Source organism: Hibiscus syriacus, unplaced genomic scaffold (genome assembly GCF_006381635.1).
Source record: "Hibiscus syriacus cultivar Baekdansim isolate YM2019G1 unplaced genomic scaffold, ASM638163v2 tig00000778_pilon, whole genome shotgun sequence".
Classification (NCBI taxonomy): Eukaryota; Viridiplantae; Streptophyta; class Magnoliopsida; order Malvales; family Malvaceae; genus Hibiscus; species Hibiscus syriacus.
In genome coordinates this window covers 1,426,245-1,447,462 of record NW_024061825.1, presented here as the reverse complement: position 1 = coordinate 1,447,462, position 21,218 = coordinate 1,426,245, and the positions used below count along the sequence as shown (strand labels likewise).

The 21,218-nt window shown below is 35.7% G+C and overlaps 2 protein-coding genes and 1 pseudogene across 2 annotated transcripts; 2 read left to right on the top strand and 1 right to left on the bottom strand.

The window, feature by feature from the left end:
• Nucleotides 1-2,221: 2,221 nt before the first annotated feature.
• On the top strand, nt 2,222-5,652 carry LOC120218919 (annotated as a pseudogene).
• Nucleotides 5,653-5,715: 63 nt separating this feature from the next.
• On the bottom strand, nt 5,716-10,498 carry LOC120114616 (protein NRT1/ PTR FAMILY 5.2-like). The gene is made up of 4 exons (XM_039135466.1): nt 10,288-10,498; nt 9,665-9,882; nt 6,881-7,446; nt 5,716-6,795 (listed from the first exon to the last, which is right to left on the bottom strand). The coding sequence occupies exons 1-4, from the start codon at nt 10,400-10,402 to the stop codon at nt 5,916-5,918; spliced, it is 1,779 nt and encodes a 592-aa protein (XP_038991397.1). The 5' UTR covers nt 10,403-10,498; the 3' UTR covers nt 5,716-5,915.
• Nucleotides 10,499-18,151: 7,653 nt separating this feature from the next.
• Nucleotides 18,152-19,369, top strand: LOC120218908. Its single transcript, XM_039215799.1, has 4 exons — nt 18,152-18,505; nt 18,600-19,080; nt 19,195-19,254; nt 19,335-19,369. The coding sequence occupies exons 1-4, from the start codon at nt 18,152-18,154 to the stop codon at nt 19,367-19,369; spliced, it is 930 nt and encodes a 309-aa protein (XP_039071730.1).
• Nucleotides 19,370-21,218: the final 1,849 nt, after the last annotated feature.

Here is a 21,218-nt window from a genome sequence, read left to right as displayed (position 1 = left end):
CCTGAGCTTTGTGGTGGGGGTTATTCATTGTGGTGTTTGTTCAGCAGAGGACTTTGCTCATTTGAAATTTTTGAATCAATATGACCTGAGAGAGGATCTTCCCGTCCCTGGTGCTTGGCCTGAATACTTAAAATTCTTGGCTTTTGAAGTCAAAAAGTTTTCGTATCGTCATCCATGTTCTGTGGGTTTCGTTCAAGGTGGAATTGGATTAGTGAAGCAAACTGCTTGGGGCTTTGTTGACTTTGCTGTCTGGCAGATTGAGTGTGCCTTTTGATTCTTTTGAGTAGATTTATAGCATGAGTACTGATTATTAGAGCATTGGAAAGGTATATGTCCTTAAAAGCTCCCATTAGTTTTGGAATGAATTAATTGAGTTTTGCCCTACATTTAATGCAGGGGCCTATCTTCCCTTTTATTTTCAGTAGGTTAATTTTTTTCTCTAATTCTGTTGGTAACCTGAATTAATCATAATTATTCATTAATCTAGGAAGTTGAATCTAGTTTTGGTTGGTGTAGGGAGTTAGGGACTTGGGGTTGATGCTAGAAGCTTTCAGTTATAGGATTTTAGTGCTGGAGGCATTTAGGATCAAGGATTTTAGATTTCTGCTTCTTTGACTACTGCTGACTACTAGAATTAGGCAACAAAAACCTCTGGTATTGTCGTTATCGAGGCTCGTAGTAAGAGGTGATAGTTTTCCTTGCATTTAAAAAACTAGCTGTTGGGCAACAGGTTGCAAAAAAGGTCAAATTTCAATGGACAAATTTAAACTCATTACATCGAGGTGGTGATAAAAAGTCAATGTTGTGGGTTGTTTAGTCTTGCTAAAGTCTCGGGTGTGGTATCGGTTCTGTTTTGATGCCAATTATAACTGCCCGGTTGAGTTTCCTTTGGCTATAATGTAATTTTGAACTTTATTTTTTTATTGAATTTCTAATTTTATTTTTATTCTTATTTATAATTTTAATTTATTATATTGTTTATATAGTGGCATAAAATTACCGAGACAAGATATCGCCGATCGACATGCGGTAAATATTAATTTACTAAATTACTTAATTTTTATTTACTTATACTATCTTTTATAATTTAATTAATGTTTACAGTTTAGTTGTTGTGACGATTAGATCTACTAGTTACTGTCATTGATATTTTTTTAAGGCTTAAAGTTGTGATGAGTCGTTACGCCCTTGTATCATTTTGTAATTGTTGAGATGCACGCCGTAGATATAATGTTATTCCATTTTATGTTTCATTAATCAATTCCTACGCAAATATTTGATGATGACTTACTCCATAGAATTGATACGCGACATTTAACAATGGAATGAGTGGCATTTATATGTCTTGTGTTTTGAGATCACATTTGTTGACATTGATTTCGACATTTCTCCTTACCTCCGAAATTATGAAGCAACTGGAAAATCATATTTAACATCATCGAAAGACAGAAAACACTAGGAAGAAATGAAGGCCAAATTTACAACATGCAAGAAAGAATCATCATCGACATCTTCGTCTTTGCTTTTACTTTGGAGAGTATTTTACATCTTAGATGAGTTATGATTTTTATTTTTGTATCATGTTTCAATAGAGAGTTAGTTGAATTGAGTTAGAAGTTCATGAGATGCAATACAAAGCACCCAAACATCTTCAACAGAACATTTGGATGAATGAGATCATATTATATATGGTCAACAAGTTACTGATTTCAGTGGTCAATTCAAGTCAATGATGACGTCAAATACCTTAAGTACTCTACCATTGTATTTCGAATGTGAATCTCAAAGTGAAGTGATGTTTAGTACACCTCTATTGAAAAAAAAGAAGATGAAGACGATTAAGGCGACAACCAAGACGCAATCGATGAGCCCCACACTACGCTATCGACAGACAAAATAAACTTATTGTCATTGATATATCTAAATTAAAATAAAAATAATTCTATATATAATCGAATAACCTATGTGTCTCATTGATATATTTTATATATTAAAACAAAACACATTTTGACCATTCAAATGAAAATATTAAAATTGAAAAAGAAATTCTATCTTAAGTGTGAATTACCAACCTATCTTTCATGATACTACAACGTTGGCAAACCTATCTCTGGGTTTCTCTCCTTTCTCTCTTTATAGAAAACAAAAATGTTCTCCTTTCCCTGCCCCCTTGTTTCTCGCTCTTTCTTTCTACTCCGGTAATTGACTTCCCCCCTCTGCCATGGTCCACGAATCCCGTCGTGGTTTCTCCTCCACCGCCTCGGACGCTTACCTCTCGTGGCCTTTCGGTCAGCTCGAAGGCGTCGGATACGATGACCTTCGTGAAACGGCATATGAGATATTCTTCACGTCTTGTCGTTCCGCGCCGGGCTTTGGGGGTCGGAATGCGTTGTCGTTTTATTCTTCGCATGATGGGGATGAAGGGAGCTGGTACGGGGCGTTATCGTTAGCGTCGGGGCCAGGATCGGCGGGGCGGAGACCGAATCATGGTGTCGTGAATGTGCCTTCGAGTAGGGTTAAAAGAACTTTGGGGTTGAAGATGATGAAGAGACCGCAGCACGCTAGGAGGATGACGATATCCTCTTTGAATTTTAGTGGTGACGATGGCGACGTTGGTGCCGGTGGGTTGACATCGTCGCCGCCTGATTCGGGGTTTAAGATGATGACGGAGTCAGCGAGGCCTCAACGACCTTTGTCGGCGGCGGAGATCATGAGACAACAAATGGGGGTGACAGAACAAAGTGATAATAGGCTTAGGAAGACTCTCATGAGAGCCCTTGTAGGCCAAGTACGTATCAATCATGCATGTTATTTGTTTATGTTTTTCAATTGAAGAATTCCAATTGAATTTGTTGGTTAATCTCTATGTTGGCTTGAACAGTCCGGTAAGAAAATGGAGTCCATCATCATTCCGCTCGAGCTTATCCGACACATAAAACCGTCCGAATTCAATAATCCGATCGATTACCATATTTGGCAGAAGCGTCAGCTAAAAATCCTCGAAGAGGGCCTCCTCTTGTACCCATCGATCCCTCTAGATGAATCGAATTCTTCTGTAATGAGACTACGCGAGATCATCCGAGCCGTTGATTGCAACCCTATAGAAGTTACGAAGAACTCCGAGGCATGGAAAACACTATGCACTGCCGTTGCTTCTTTAGCTTGCCGAAATACCAATGGTTCTCCTGCTGATGTGTGCCATTGGGCTGATGGCTTCCCCTCAATATTCACCTCTACACTTGTCTCCTAAAAGCATATTCGATAGTCGGGACGAGACGGTAGTCCTCGACGAGGTCGACGAGTTGCTAGAACTGATTAAAAAGACATGGACCACATTGGGGATCAATAGGCCGGTTCACACAGCTTGCCTCACTTGGGTGTTTTTTCGGCAATATGTTGCCACTAATCAAATGGAGCCTGATCTTCTCTCTGCTGCACTTACTCTGTTGACAGAGGTGGCGAACGACGCTAAAAATCCGGACAGAGTCGCTTGCATATTAAACTATTGTCTTCGATGTTATCTTGGACTCGAAATTGGGTGGAGCACCGGTTACTTCGTTACCACGAATACTTCGATAAAGGTCTAATAGCGGAATTGAAAGCCTTTTGTCATTGGCACTATCTTCAGCGAATATTTTAGGTGAAGATGTTACAATCAAGGAAGGGGAAGGGGGCAAGAAAAGGGATACATTGCTCGCGGATTCGACCAGTGATCATGTAGATCGTTACATTCGATCTTCGGTGAAAAATGCATTTACAAAGGTGAGTATGAAACTATCTTATTATCACCAGATATCAGTTTTGGCATGATCTTTGTTTAATCCTTAGTTTTCTATGTAATTGCTATAGATGATAGAAAATGAAAATGCTATAGAATCGAGTGTAACCATGTTAAAAATGGCTAAAAGAACCGAGGAGTTGGCTGAGAAAGAGAGGGCGATTTTCTGTCCGATATTGAAGAAATGGCATTCGACTGCAGCAGGTGTCGCGGTCGTGACACTGCACCAATGCTACGGAGCACTGCTGAAGCAATATTTGACCAATACGCATACACTGAACGGCGAAGTAGTCGAGGTACTGCAACGAGCTGCCAAGCTAGAACAAGTTCTGGTTCAGATGGTGGTCGAAGATTCCGAAGAATGTGAAGATGGAGGAAAAGGAATCGTTACACAAATGGCTCCATACGAAGTTGATTCGATCATATTGAGGCTCTTGAGACAATGGATAGATGAAAGGCTACAACAGGGGAAAGATGATATTGGTAGAGCAAAAGAAACTGAAGTCAGTCAATTTCCTTAATTCTTTTTTGATTAAATGGTCTATGACTGAGCTTACTAATTGGTTTTAGTTCATGTTGTAGACATGGAATCCCAAGTCCAAATCAGAGCCGTATGCACAGTCATCGGTGGAGTTCATTAGTATGGCAAATGAAACGGTGAAAGATCTCTTTGAAATTCCGGTTGAAATCGCCGATGATATGATTCTCGGTCTAGCTGAAGGTTTAGAGCAACTCTTCCAAGAATATACGCCTTTGTAGCATCATGTGGTGAGTATCATCTCATTGTATTTCGAGATTTCGATGTATTCTCATTTTTGATCATATTGCAGGGTCAAAGAGGAGTTATCTCCCTCCACTTCCTCCACTAACCCGATGCAATCCGGATTCGAAGTTGTTCAAAATCTGGAAAAAGGCCAGTCCTTGCAGTGTTGGGGTCGAAGATATGAACCGAATTGTGAATCTAGGTGGTCACCATTCTCGCCCGTCAACAAGCTACGACACACAACGCCTTTACATTCGACTTAATACCTTGCACTACCTAATGGCAAACCTCCATTCTCTTGATAAAGCTCTAACCATCTCGCCGAAAGGTTCGACAGGAACCGATTCCGAAGGCGGATGTGGACAACGTTGTGCTTCATATTCCTTCTTTGAGAATGTAATTGGATCTATTCAGGCTGCTTGTGATCATGTATCAGAAGTTGCTGCTTACCGCCTTATCTTCCTTGACTCGAATTCAGAATTCTACGATGGCCTTTACGTTGGTGACGTAACCAATTCTAGAATTCGACCTGCAATCAAGATTCTAAAGCAGAATCTGACTCTTCTTAATGCAATGGTTACTGATCGAGGTCAAGCATTAGCAACGAAAGATATCATGAAAGCATCATTTGAGGCATTTCTTATGGTTTTGCTCGCTGGTGGACCGTCTAGGGCCTTTAATCGGTCCGATCATGAGATGATCGATGAGGATTTCAACAGCTTGAAAAAGGTATTTTGTAAAGGCGGAGAAGGAACGATATCGGACGACGTTGTTCAAAAGGAAGCTGAGACAGTTGAAGGGGTAATATCATTGATGTCTCAATCGACCGAACAACTGTCGGAAGATCTCAGCATTGTCACTTGTGAGGCTAGTGGAATAGGTTTCGTCGGTCCGGGGCAAAAGCTACCTATTCCACCAACGACAGGAAGGTGGGACAAATCAGATCCAAACACTATGCTAAGGGTCTTGTGCCATCGGAACGATCGAGTTGCGAATCAGTTCCTAAAGAAGTCATTCCAATTAGGAAAGAGGAAATGACATACCAGGGATGTAGTGTATATATGGTGCATATTTGAAGCAGAGTTTTCATGGTTCTGTGTATACTCATGCCATTAGTCCTCAATGATCCAACTATATTATGTTTATATCGATGGAGACCGAAGGAGATCGAAAGAGAGCACAAGCACAATGTATCGAATTCGGTAACCTTAAATGTGATAACAAGATCTTTGGGGAGGTAGAGAGAGCAAACTGTAAAATTTTCTTTGCTTCATTTTCAACTTCTTTGTAGCATTATTAGGGAATTTTACTTGTTTTAACACATAGCATTGCAATGAAGTATAACTGATAATTGTTCAACATTGCTCCATCTAACTATTGCTTAAGATCTTCTTGATTTGATGACTTTAATCTCATCACCTTCAGTTCTTCCGTAAGCACGTGCATGGAATCTGAAACTTCAGCCTTGTACACATAAAACTTGATTACTGTCAAGTAGAAAATGAAGTTCAAGAAGCTGAGTGCTGCAAAAAAGGCATAATAGTAGTCAAGATGTGACTTGTTTAGGTTATTCAAGATCCATCCTCGATGACCATGCCTTTGAGTGATATCGGAAACCGTCGACAGAAGGAAGCTACTGAGAAAATTCCCAATCCCCAGACTCGTACTCGAATAGGAGGTCCCAAGACTCTTCATGCTTTCCGGTGCTTGATCGTAAAAGAACTCGAGCTTAGCCACATCAAGAAACGAATCAGCTGTCCCCATAAGCACAAATTGGGGAAGTAAAATGAATATGGTTAACGGAAGTTGGCCTCCATTCTCATCCAAACCATGTTGTTTAGCCACGTTGAGTCTATACCTCTCAGTGAAAGAAGCAATCACCATGATTATGATGTGAAGAACAAGGCCAACTCCCATCCTCTGAAGCAGAGTGATGCCCCTCGGATTCTTGGTCCATTTTCGGACAACCGGAACGAAGAAACGATCGTAGAGGACGACACAGATAAGCAGAGAAATCGTCACAAATCCGGTTAAACTTGCCGGGGGGATCTTGAAGTTCCCTATATGCCTATCAAGTGTGGTGCCTTGTTTCACAAACAACGTATGGGTTTGTGCAATCATCGTGCTTGGCACGAATGTGGCAATCAATATTGGGATCATTCTTAGCATTTGTTTAGTTTCCTCTACTTGGGTCACTGTGCATAGCATCCATGGATCCACAGACCCTGTTTTCACTGCAGCCTTGTTCAAAAACCTGCAATTTACGCAAACGTATGATTCGGAGATCACGAATCGAAATGAAAAACGAACCAACCGAATCGATTAAATTCGATACTAACCTCAAAGATGATGTTGACTCAATCATGAACTTCCCTTTACTTGCATACTCTTCCAAGCCAAGTTCATGAAGTTCCTTAGGGTCACTAGGAAGTGGCACCCTCCATTTCCTAATGGCTGCCACTATGACCGTAGCCATTCTCGTGAACGGACTCCCGGCGGGCACTCGGTGCCTATAAAACGGGGTGCCGGCTAAGAAGATGATAACCGAAATCACTAGTCCAAGCGTGGGCAAACCGTACCCTAGTGTCCAACCAACATTGTCTTGAATGTAAACAAGGACCGTGTTGGCAAAAAGTGTCCCAAAGAAGATGCTGAACATCCACCAATTGAAGAAAGACAGCTTTTGAGCCTTCTCTTTCGGATGAAAATCGTCAAACTGGTCGGCACCAATCGTAGAGATGTTCGGCTTCGTGCCACCGGTTCCGACGGCTAGTGTATACAATGCACCGAAAAATACAGCTAGCTGTAGGGTCGATGCCTTCTTGCAGTTGTCTACGTTGGCTTGGTGACAGGGTGGTGGTTTTAGTCCAGGGAGTGATACTGATAATGTTAGCATTGCCATTCCCTGTTGTGAAATTTTGCGTTAATAAACTATTTTTTATATTTAATAACTATGTTCTTAAAAGCATATTATAATCAATTATATTAATAGTTTATGTAATTTTTTTCATCCATAAACTATGACTTATTTTAAATTGTTCTCCAAACTTTTAAATGTTTCAAATCTAGCCCCAAACCATGACCCTCATTCTAAATTAATCCCTTAACTTTTGAACGCTCCAAGAAAGTCCCCCTGAAATCAAAATATTGTGTTTAAAATTGGTATATCTAATGAAACCGTAGCTGCTTTGTTGATATTTTTTATCCATATCCAAAATTGGTGTACCAATTTGACTAAAACATGTACACGAATGTCGTCTCGCAAATTAGACAAAAATGTGCAGACTTTTCGACCGACAAGATTGTGGTTGTGCCATAAAAATCAGTGGTCCACATGAGAAATTTGACAGTACAATCCAACCAACATGTAGTGTATCCGTCATCGGTCATTTTCTATTGTCTTGTAATAAATAAAACAAAGAATATATATATATATATAGTCAAACATTTACATTTGGTCCCGTTTGAATGCAATTATTTCCTAGTTTTTTATATCTATCAATCAATTCTTTTGTGAGAATCTGTTTCCATAGCTTTAGAAATTTCAAACATATTCTTTATCAATAACTATACATAAAATATCTATTCAAAAAAATTATACAGATAATAATATATTACTATGAAATTTATTTAATTTAATTTTAGTAATATATAATTCACAGACAATATTCAGAATTATTTATTATCATTGTATCATATATAATATATTATCTCTTAAAATAGTTACATAAACTAGTTAAACTAACTTAAACCTATGATAATTGTTCCCAATTTAGTTCATGACAAAGGCTCATTTATGTAGGTATATGCATAGTTTGCATGGGATGTCTCAGGTACGACAACCTTAATATACGGTTAAGGAAAGACGTTATCGAAACATTATTATTTTTTTAACATTTCGGTAAAGCGCTACCTAAAACATTATTTTTTTATCGAAAATGTTAATATTGGGCGCTATTTAAAATGTTTAAAATTTCCGGCAAAGCGCTATTAAACGTTATTTTTTCTACTGAAATGTTAATATTGGTTCTACTGGAAATTACTCTTAAAAAATAATGTTTTAAGTAACACTTTACCGAAATGTTAAAAAGATAATAACATTTTCACTATGACATTTCCTTAGCCGTATATTAAGGTTGTCGTACAGCAGAACTATCCATACTGAATGCATGCTTATGAACACTAAAGACCCAAAGATATATGTAGGAACAGTTGATATAAAATCTAGTTGTTGTCCCTTAAAAAATAGGGTAAAGTGCACACATAGTGACTAAACTATGTGTTGCTTTTATTTTGACTATTGACCTGATAAGATAACAAAAATAAAGACAACTCTATAATTTAAGTAACTATATGAGTAATTTACCTAGAAAAATAAGATAATATCGTTTGAACTTAATGAATGGTTCAAGTGACAGAGTGGGATGCTCTGTCTAGATGACTCTAATCAAATATTGGTATATATAAGATGTATTTAAATTTAAAGTAAATCATGTGTTTAGTCCCTAAATTATTAATTTTGGTTTATTTTAGTACTTGAATTTTAAATTTTTTAGAATCGTACTTAACTTTTAGTTTTTGTTTTATTTTAGTATCTCATCGTTAAAAACTTAACGACATTACCTTTTTATGGGTAAATTACATCATTCATCACTCAACTATTTTTTCACTCCTATTTTGGTATTAAAGTTTAAAAAATTTCAATTTAACTACTCAACTTTCGAATTGTTCAGGTTTTAATCATTCTAATTTATTTTTATTAATAATTTTTGTGACATCACATTTTTATTATTATTTTATTAAAATAAATAAATTTTAAAGTTAGAGCGATTAAATTTGGAGTAATTTGAAAGTTAAGTAATTAAATTAAAAAAATTTAAACTTTAGTGATCAAAATAGGAGTAAAAAGATAGTTAAGTGACGAATAATGCAATTTACCCATAAAAAGGTGTCATTGCAAATCACCGTTAAGTTTCTAACGACACATACTAAAACGAAACAAAAACTAAATGTTAAACATAGCTTTGAAAAAAATTAAAAATTTAGGTACTAAAACTGATAGTTTAAGTATTGAACTTGTAATTTATCCTAAAATTAAAGATATGTGAAAAAAAAACACTTACAGAGATGTAAATGATACAAGAGCAGACAAAGGTCCAATAACGTCCGAGATGAGCGTCGGCAACATAGGCACCCAAGATGGGAGTAATCCAAATGGTGCCGACCCAGTTGGTCACATTGTTGGCCGACTTCACCGTGCCTTGGTGGAGCTTCCGAGTCAAATAAAGGACCAAATTCGATGATATTCCATAATACGCCATTCGTTCGAACACTTCGTACACTACACAGAATGTTAAATACATTTATAAATTCAAATAAAATCTCAAATCGTGTTATAATTGAATTCATTTATGGAGGTAGGTCCATGACGGCGACGTCCATGGGTCCATGTAATAATGAAACCAAGAGATTTTCCCTTATGTATGATTAAAATTATAATCTATTATAATTAATCAATCGGTTTAAGGTTTAGATTTACGAAAGAAGAGTATTCGAATCAAGCTATCTTAATGGTAAAATGGATGATTACTATCCTTAGAGATCTCATATTTGAACACAACGTATGTCGGAGATGTTTGAGTGTTCAGAGTTTTTCGAACAGAGACTATCTTATAATCACCCTCACAAATATTACCTTATAGAAAGAAAAGGCAAAACAAAAGGTGGGAAAAGAGAGAAAATTTACCAACAACAAAGGAGCAAGCAGTCCATCCACCTCTCTGGGATCTAAGAACAGGGTTTCCTTTAAGATCCACAGTTCCATCTTCAGTGTAATCATCTTTGCCTTCTTCAACCGCCATTGATGAACAATCAACCAAGCTTCTCTCTCTATATATATTGGTTTTGTGAAAGAACTAGTCTGGGTTGTAGTTAGTCCTTTGCATTTCCCATGGAGGAGTTTGTGTCCTTTATAAGCTCTCTACTAGTTCCAACTGGTCCTTTAGGTTGACTTGGGTTTCAAAATCATTGGCTGATTTTTCTTTGTGGTCTATTTTACGTGGAAAAAAAAGAAGTCTAACTTATAAGGTAATTTGAATTTAAGTATCTTAATGTCCCACTTGATTTGTTGCAAGTTGAGCTCAATCATAAGTACTTGAGTTTAAATTTAGGGTAAATTACTTATTTAATATTCTATTTTTAAGTTTAAAAATTAAATTAAAATTAACTCTTTATATTAACATTGATTGGTTGATCAAACTGCTCATCTTTATTCTCATAGGTAGAACCTCCTTAGGACTAGAGAAGGTCATGACCCCCTAAATATAAAAAAGAATTATATATATATATATATATATATTATTAAATTTGGTTGTTCCAAAAATATATATATTATTTTAAAATTTGGAAACTGCCTAAATATCATTCATTAAAATTGTATTATTATTATTATTATTATTTATTTTAAAATAAATAAAGATTTATTTTTCGTTTCTCTTATTTATTTTAAGTATAAAAAATCTTTTTTTTTTTTATGTTTTGGTTCTACATCTCCTTTGAGTTTAGGACTTTAATCAAATTATCAAGTATTTCATTTCAATTGAAGGTATTTTTTTTCAATTCAACATTTATAATTTTATTTTAAATATATATATTTATGATGTAGGTTCATAAATTTTCATATCTAAAATTAAAATAAAAAAACATAGACACAAATTTGTATATATATTTAAAATATCTCTAAATATGTTGATTAAATAAATTTAAATTTTATTAAATATATATATTATGTGAATTTTTTATGAAATTAAATTAACATATTTTTGTGGTTATATGTGATAAGTTGTATGGCATGAACCGAGTGACATCAGTGGTAAAAGAATGGTTGTTATTTCTTAAGGTCCTGAGTTTGAGCGCTAGGAATGTCAAGGTGTGAGCCTTTGAGCACTAGAAATTTATTAGTATGATATTTTGATATATATAATTTATATTAATAAAAATGTTAATATATATATATATATATTAAAATGACCCCAAAAGTGTATGTTGAGTTCTGTCATTGGTATTTCTTTATGTTCTCTTATATCATAAGTTATAGACATATCATAAGAATTGGGACTTTAAATCGAACCAAAAACCGAACTGTATAATGTCGAACCGAATCGAACCGAACCGTTTTACTCGGTTCGTGTCGGTTTTCTCGTTTTCGTTGCTCAGCCCTAGTTTTTAGGACTCCCACCATTTCGACCAAGCCAAGATAATCAGAACCAAAAGGGTAAGCTCTTCTCTCCTTCCTTTTTTTACTTTGATTTCAGTCTCTTTTTTCCTTTCGAATTCGGTACTATTTCTTCTTTTTTTTCTCTCTTGGTTGAAAGAAAACCACCATTTCCCCTCTTTTTTATTTGCATGTTATATCTTTGTGGGTCTTTTTGGTGTAACTGAGAAGATGCAATATGGTATGATTGTTCTCCCTTTTTTTCAACGCTCGATAGTCTCGTATTTTGATTGATGTTTTGTTTTATCTGAGTAAAAAAATGTATATGTTATTTTTTTACTGATCTTGGCCTTTCTTGTTGTTTGATTGATGTGCTGAGGGCCAACTGAAACGATGGCGGTGGCAGGAGCATTTGGCGGCGAAACAGAAGTAGGCGGTGAAACAGAAGTAGGCGGTGGCGGCGGAGGACTAGGCCTAGGGTTAGGGTGAAACAATAGGAATCATTTTCATCTGGGTCATTGAATCAAGCACAAATCCACGGTTAGGACATCCGGCAGTAAAACAGGGTGCCAAAATAAAAGTGTTCTAAAAAGGTCTAACAATTGAATTGAACATGTTAGTTGTTTCATTTTATTGAAGAAGCAAGACCAAAGATAGAGAATACATGTCGACACAAGATGATTAGATTGTTCCCTAGAAAATACAAGCTTGAATTATTGAGTTGCCATGCAGATATTGAGGCAGGGTCTTTTTGAGAGTGATCAAATGAAGGAAAGATTAAGTTCTTCACTTTAGAGTTAGAAGATGATTGATGATAAATATTTATGCAAACAAGAACCTCATGCATTACATTTAGATGCATTTAAGTGCATTCATATTTTCATACATTGATGCATAATTTTATAGATATTTTGATGAAGGAAGAGAAAATTAAAGTTCAAACCTTAAATGGAGGAGATTACAATCAGAGTAGCAGAACCTCAAGAATTAAGGAACTCAATTCACAAAATAATCATTACTTTGAAGCAGGGCATGTTACCAATCGATATGATATTTTCAAATGAATTTTTTAAGAAGCCAAGTTTGATTTTCAAAGGTTTCTTGATGAGTATCGGACCCATATAATGTTTTCAAATGAATTATTAAAGAATCCAAGTTTGATTTTCAAAAGGTTTCTTGAAGATTACCGACAGATATGATGTTTTCAAATGAATTTTTAAAGAAGTCAAGTTTGATTTTCAAAGGTTCTTAAAGATTATCCAACCGATATGATGTTTTCAAATGAATTTTTAAAGAAGCCAAATTTGATTTTCAAAGGTTTCTTGAAGATTACCCAACCGATATGATGTTTTCAAATTAATTTTTAAAGAAGCCAAGTTTATTTTTTAAGGTTTCATGAAGAATACTCAGCTGATATGATGTTTCCAAATGAATTTTTAAAGAAGTCAAGTTTAATTTTCAAAGGTCTATTGATGAGTACCTCGACTGATATATTTTCAAATGAATTTCTTAAAAGAAGCCAATTTTTATCTTCAAAGGTTTCTTGATGATTAAGTCCTCCGAACTATCAGTAAGTTTTTCGAGTATGATGATTAAATCCTCTAGGTCGTTTGTCAGTCTTCCAAGCAAGATGATGAGTCCTCCGGGACATCTATAAGACCTTCGGGAATGATGTTTTCATATGATATTTGAAAAATGAGAAAGTGATTTCTAAAGCTTCTCATTTAATAATAAAAAAATCAAAATAAAAAAAATAAATATATTTTTAAATGTGATAATTAATGATAAATATGTCTTTTGCATGTTCATCATTTATGAGATTGGGGCAAACCAAATGAGAAGATTTCTAGACATATATGGAGGCAAATCATTAGATTGAAAGATGGGACAATGAATAGGTGGAAGATCAAGAAATAGCATTGGAGTCAAATGGGATTACAATCATATAAGACAAAATTAAGTAATAATTTGTCTTTGTTACGTTCTTATTTCCAAAACAACAAGCAAAGAGGAACAGTTGGTATACCCTAATTTTATCTAAAGGTCTCTGAATGGAATTCAAGACGATTAAAGTGATATGAGTCGTATGAATGGATTAAATCGTTGTTCAGGGTCCTCAAGATTCAAAAGTTGGTTTCGTTATTAGATTAATGGGATTGCAAATTTTTCCAAGCAAGTGTTCCGTGGAGGATGTGAATAGTTTCAATGGAAGATATAGATGAAATTAAATTTTGGAAGTCAAAAGTGCTTTTAAATGCACATGCATATCAATCCCAAAACTATGTAACCGAAAGCGTACAACCCATACCCAATTACATTCAGGGGGTGTTTGGTTCATAGATTTTTGGATTCCTGGCAGTAATATTTTTTTTGGGTTAAAGATACTCATGTTTGGATGATTCACATTCCCAAGTGAGGGTAAAAGATTATTACCAACATTGTTTTTTGGGTCTGGATTACTGGGAATATTATTCCCACATCTCATATAGGTATTTCTTTATTCCCGTGCTTAAATGGCTAAAATACCCTTCTCCCGTTTGCTTGCTTCTGCGATGGAAAAAATTCAACTTCTTCGATTTGGCAAGAGAAATTCACAGAGTATAATTCCTCTTCCGATTTCAAAGACCACATTCTTCGATTTGGCGAGAGAAGTATTCTTCTTCTTTGATTTCCCTTTTCTATTAGAAAAACAGAGGAAGAAATGGACAGCGGAAGAAGAAGCTGCACTCAAGGCAGGAGTTCTTAAGCATGGTACTGGAAAATGGCGTAATATCCGTTCAGATCATGAGTTTAGTTCTGTCTTGCGTTCACGCTCAAATATGGATCTCAAGGTATGTAGCTGAGCCTCAAACATGATTCTTTTTATTAGATTCTAGATTTTTTTTCTTTTTTTATTTGGTTATGGCTTTATTTTTTTCTTTTATTTCAGGGCTTAATAATCTGAAGGAGCTGCAGATATCAAATAGTAACATCACTAATTCTGGGCTGTCTTATTTGAGAAATATTTATCTACCTTTTCTTTTGTATGGTGGACACAAACTGTCGTCCATTGTGCTATATAAAAGGATAGGACTTCTCTTTGTTTATATTTATTGTTCTTGGTTTCAGTGCTTAATACATTGAATGTAACATGATTAATACATCTTACCTTTTAGGTCATAGTCTTCAGTATCTTCTAGTGATGGCATCTTAATCTTATTTCCCGTACTAATAATCTATTATCTTAACAAGACCAGATGACCTAAAGAATTAAACATATTATGTTATGTGCTAACATTAATTTCCATGGCAGGTTTGAACAAACTTAATATGTTGAATTTGGAGGGATGTAATGTTACTGCTGCATGCTTGGATTCCATCTCAGGTGTGTTCTCATTACTTACCTCTACTGATAATTTAACAATACATTTTGTAGCTGTTATACATTGAACATGGATGTGCCTTCAGATATAGTGACATGTATTTCATAGGGGAAACCAGTAGGTGGATGTAATGTCTTAGAGTTGTGAGATAGGTGGATAAGGATAAACTCTCTATCATTATCATGCATAGAAGATCAAACTTCATCATATCACAAAAAACAATGAGTTGTTAGCAAGTCCATGGAGTTTGAGCAATTAACAAATTTCCTGAAATTATAATAATTTCATGTGACATGCAATCATTGGCATACTTAAATCTTGGAAGATGTGGCCTAACAGATGATTGATGCGACAAGTTTTCTGGTGATTTGTGTTTGAATTCTTTTAATCCTTTGATTCTTGAACCATTGTGTAGAACTACTACATTGCTAAGTATAGTTAGAATGTTTACGGTATTCACCAAGCAGAGTAAAGCCCTTGTTTTGTTGTATTTTTTGTTTGGTGTCTTTAAGTTGGCATGCACTCAGGTTTTTTAAAATCGAAATCTAATCTGATGAATGATTTTGGCATTCAAACGAATTTATTACTATTAGTGTATTGTGTTTGTTTTAATTTCTAGGTCTTTGTTTCTTTAGATTTTAGAAAATGAATAGCTTAATAATAATTCATATATGTCAAATTGGTTTTTGAAATAGAGAAATCCATCATTTTCGTATCTGCAACTGTCTTTCTCAAAATCTCAACATTATTTACAAGTGTGGCTAACATCATTTTCCCTCTCCTTTGATCATCTTCCCTTTGCTTGTTGTTGGATTATTCACATTTGTTGATTGAATTAGTTCACATTATTGAATTAGTGGAGTAGAAATCTGTTAGATTGGTGTTTAATCCTTTGCTTGCTGGGTATATTATATTTCATTTGCAAATTTATACACGATTTAGGCACTGAGGTAGGTGTATGTGCAAATTTATACTCTTAGTGTCCATGTATCTTTTACACACTGTTAAGTTTTCTGTTTCCTTCCATGCAACTTGAATTCTACAACACTCTTTGTGAAGTTAATTCCCCTTTGAAAACCCACATTCCTACTGTATTGGCTAGTGGGATTCTGCACTTGGAAAATGGATCTTACAAAATTGATTCTTGGGATGATAAAGAAGTTCCTGATGTGCTTGAAAAGTGCAATTTGATTCTTGGGTGTACATAGCGAGAAGTTGGGAAAGATTGCCATTGGATATTAGAGTTATAAGTGGGAAGTGTGAAAATACACATGCAACTAGTTTGCTTTTTTTGTTTCTAGTATGTAACACGTAAGTATACATTTGTATGTATTTTTATGATATTAATGTTTCACCCTTTTAGTTTCAAGTGACTTGTTTTTATTTAATACTAATAATTAAAAATATAATTTTTTAATACTAATAATAATATATTTTATAATTAATAAATTAAAAATATTCTCTAAAGTCATCTTTGTACATTTTGGTAGGAGTAAAATGGTTTATGGTAGGAGTAAAATGGTTCATTTATTACGATGTTCATATGCTTATTTAGTTAAATGTTGATGTAAAATTTTAATATATGTTTAGATAAATTGTGTAAAATTTAATATTAATTAAAATTAAAATAATACATAATATATTTAAATAATAAAATAATATATATTTGATGAATTTTTATATAAATAATTTTCATTTAAATATTTAGAATTCAACTTGTTAAAAAAATATAGAACAAGGACAATTTGATAAAATATACATTCTAGTAATCTTTTATTCATTCAACCAAACACTGTAGTCTTACATTCTTGCCAAATAAACCAAACACAGTAATGTAACATTCCCAGTAATGTGTTAGGTAATGTTACATTCCGGTAATCCTATTCCCGAAGGTAATCTTACATTCCGTGAACCAAACGCACCCTTAGATTAAACACCATTAACCCAACCGATCCATACCTAATACATTTGGCAGCCCACTTTTCACCCAAATCAAACATTACAAATCGGCCCAAACATATGTAACCCAACATGAAACTTAGAGTATGTTTAATAGACTGCAATTGATTTTTTAGAAAATAATTTACGTAAAATAGATTATATGAAAACTGTTTTGCGTAAAATGAATTATATTTTTTGGAAAATAATTTTCCGTAATTATTTTATGATATTTTAATGATATTGTGTAAATCATTTTCAGTAATTGTTTGATACACTATAATTAATTTTATAAAAAATGATTTACATAAAATGAATAAAGTTTATTTCTGTTAATATTTAAAAAAAATTGATTTGATTAACGACTAAAAAAAATCGATTTATTCGGTTAATGGTTATTCAATTTGATTGGTGATTGAATTAACCATTTAAACACCCAAGTGAGACTTCATGTGCCGCCAGAAGCCAATTCAGATGCCTCATCGGCTCCATCAGACTGGTCCCCAGTCCACGCATATTAACACCCGTGCCCCCCCCCCCCCATGCATCCCCTGGCCACACAAGTTGCACCCAGCAAATCCCAATCGTCAAACGAGCGTCATCAGCAGCTTCCAGCAAGCCCCGTCATCAGCATGGCTCCAAATCACCACGACAAAATCAAGTGCAAGGAGAAAGAAACAAAAATCAAGAAAAATGTAATTCATTTTTTAATGTAAACGAGGGTAATATATAAACCCAAACAAACAGAATTTGGAGTTTGTTAAGATAGCAAATGATTAGTTAGTTTGTTAGAAGTTTGTTGTTAGGCTGCTAGAGAGTTAGTTAGAAGCAGTTATTTTTATCTCTTGTATTATTGCTTGTACAGTGTACTATATATTGCAGTTTAGCTGAATAATAATTAGTACGAGGCATTATTTTAACATGGTATCATTCCCAGGTTTCATTAGAATTTCCAGGCCCTTTCTTGTTGGATCCCTCAGCTTGGCTCACTTCTAAACTAAGCAGTGTGGCTCGGTATCATCCTCACATCAACTCTTCTCTTCTTCGTTCTCCCCAAATTTCTTTCCTAGGGATTTCACTCGACTATCTTCACTGCAATGCCTCCAATAAACGATTCGGCCGTGGTTGATTTCAATCATCCACTTTTCTTGCATCCATCAGATACTCCAGGCACTCCGCTCATCTCCCATCAATTAGTCGGATTGGAGAACTATAATGTTTGGAGCAGGTCGATGCGAATAGCACTTTTGGCGAAGAACAAACTCGGCTTCGTTGATGGTTCTTGCCAGAAAGAAATTTACGGTCCTGACTTGCATCCTCAGTGGGAGAGGTGTAATGCGATCGTGTTGTCTTGGATTCTCAACGCCGTGAGTAAGGAGCTCTCGGCTGGCATTGTCTTCGCTTCAAATGCGGCTTCGGTTTGGGACAATTTGAGGGAGCGCTTTGATAAGGTGAATGGCTCCAGGATTTTTTTTCCTCCATCGAGAAATAGCTACAATTTCTCAAAGTGAGTTTAGTGTTTCAACTTACTTCACTAAATTGAAGATGTTATGGGATGAGTATGTTGCACTTGTGCCGATTGCATCCTGTGAGTGTGCGAATTCGCATCAGTACTCCAGGCATGTTACTCAGCAGCAGCTTCTTCAGTTTCTCATGGGCTTGAATGAGACCTATTCGTCGATTCGAAGCCAAATCCTGCTGATGCAGCCTCTTTCTTCGGTAAACCAGGCGTATTCCATGGTTGCTCAAGAGGAGTCTCAACGAATCCAGCTATCTGCTATGCTGAGTCCTGATTCCTCGGTGTTTTATTCCAAAAGCTCAGGGATTCCTGATCGACGTCGGTTTCAAGGTACTTGTGACTATTGCAAGGTCAAGGGTCACAAGAGGGATAGTTGCTACCGTCTCATAGGATTTCCACCAGACTTTAAGTTCTCCAAACGAAGGCATGCTCAAGCTGTAGTAGCTGTCTCTGAATCTGTTGCTGCACTTGAACCTGCTGTTGTGTATGACCTTACTAATGCCTATGGCAAGTTGAGTTCTTCGGCTCCTCTGGCATCTTCCTTCACCTAGGAGCAGTACAACCAGATCCTTCGCTTGTTGTCCTCTGCTCCATCAATTGATTCCGCTGTGAATCTGGCAGGTATTGTTGATGATAATCTTCATGCCTCTAATAAATCGTCGACTTGGATTTTAGATACAGGTGCCTCATGGTCCATTTCGAAGCTTACCCGTGACCTTCACTGTTTTGTCAGTTTTTGTCCTGACTTTTGTATTCTGCAGGACCTCTCAAGTGGAAGGATGAAGGGGATTGGTAAGGAGTATAGAGGGCTTTATTTTTTCAGTCACTTGCTTTACCTACTGGTTTGTCGTCTACACACAATTCTTCAAATATGCAGTCTTCTAGTTTTTACTCTAATATGTCTTGTGACTCAAAATTGTTTGATTGTGGTCATGTATATAAATGTAAGACTACTACTTCTAGTAATAAAACAAGCATTTGACATTCTCGTTTAGGACATGTTGTTATTTCGACCATGAATAAATTACCCTTGTTGAATTCTGTTAACTTGGATTCCAAACTATTGCATTCTTGTCCTATATGTCCTTTAACAAACCAAACTAGGCTTCCATTTCCTGTTAGTCTTACCTCTTCACAAGCTCCTTTTAACCTAATTCATATAGACTTGTGGGGTCCCTATCGAATTTCAACACATAGTGGTCATAGGTATTTTTTAACCATAGTTGATGATTTTACCCGTATGACTTAGGTGCACTTGTTGAGATTGAAGAGTGACACTGTTATTTCTCTTAAAAAATCATCACTTTTGTCGAAACACAATTTTTAGCCACTGTTCAAATCATTCGTAGTGATAATGGCACTGAATTTTTTAATTCTCAGTGTTCTGATTTTTTTAGCTCCCTAGGTATTCTTCATCAAAACTCATGTGTTCAGACTCCCCAACAAAATGGGTTGCTGAACGCAAACACAGACATATTCTTGAAGTTGCAAGGGCACTTAGGTTTCACTCAAAAGTTCCTATCAAATTTTGGGGTGAGTGTATTACAACAGCTTGTTATACAATAAATCGCCTGCCTTCTTCTGTTTTAAATTTCAGAACTCCTTTCGAGGCTCTTTACCATAAATCTCTTGACCTTTCTCATCTAAGGGTATTTGGGTGTTTATGTTATGCTACCAAGCTTAACTATAGAGACAAATTCTCTCATAAGGCTATCCCTTGTGTTTTCATGGGATATTCTTCAACTCAAAAGGGGTACATTTTGTTTAGTCTTCAATCACAACAGTTTCTTGTGAGTAGGGATGTGGTGTTTCATAAAGTAATTTTTCCCTTTCATTTTCCTGTTTCAAAATCCTCTCCTTTTTCCCACTCACATTCTCATATTCCTGACTGATTTTTTTTATTCTTGATTCTTCACTACCTATTGATTCTTCTCGTGTTGATAATTCTTTAAGTTCTTCACATGAAATTCCTACTATGTCACCTATTGATTCTTCTAGTTCTTCACCTATCCCTCCATTTCTCCATTAGATGTCTCAACATGTGCATCTGGTAGTCCATTTGACTCTTCATCCAGTCCTTTTGAAGCTGGTATTCCTCCTTTAGCAAAAGATTCTTTTATGTCTAGGCGTTTCTCTCGTGTCTCCAAGCCTCCAACCTGGTTAAATGATTATGTCTGTTCTTGCCAATCCACTTCATCCTCTACTAATTACCCCGTTTCCAAGTACATTTCTTACTCTCATTTACCCTCACCCACTCAATAATTTTTGGCTTCTATTTCTCATTTTCCTGAACCCACCACTTATCAAGAAGCTTGTCAACATCCGCAATGGCAGTAGGCTATGAGAGAGGAGATTCAAGCATTGAAGTTAAATAATACTTGGACTGTGGTACCTTTACCTTCTGGTAAAATTCCCATTGTCTGCAAATGGGTTTATAAAATCAAGTATCATGTTTCGGGTGAGGTGGAACGGTTCAAGGCTCGGTTGGTGGCCAAAGGGTACAAAAATGAGGGTGTTGACTAAGTGGAGACTTTTTCTCCTGTTGCTAAAATTACCACTGTGATACTGGTTTTGCCTCTTGCTTCAATCTTTGATTGCCCATTGTCGCAAATGGATGTTCACAATGCATTCTTGCAAGGAGATTT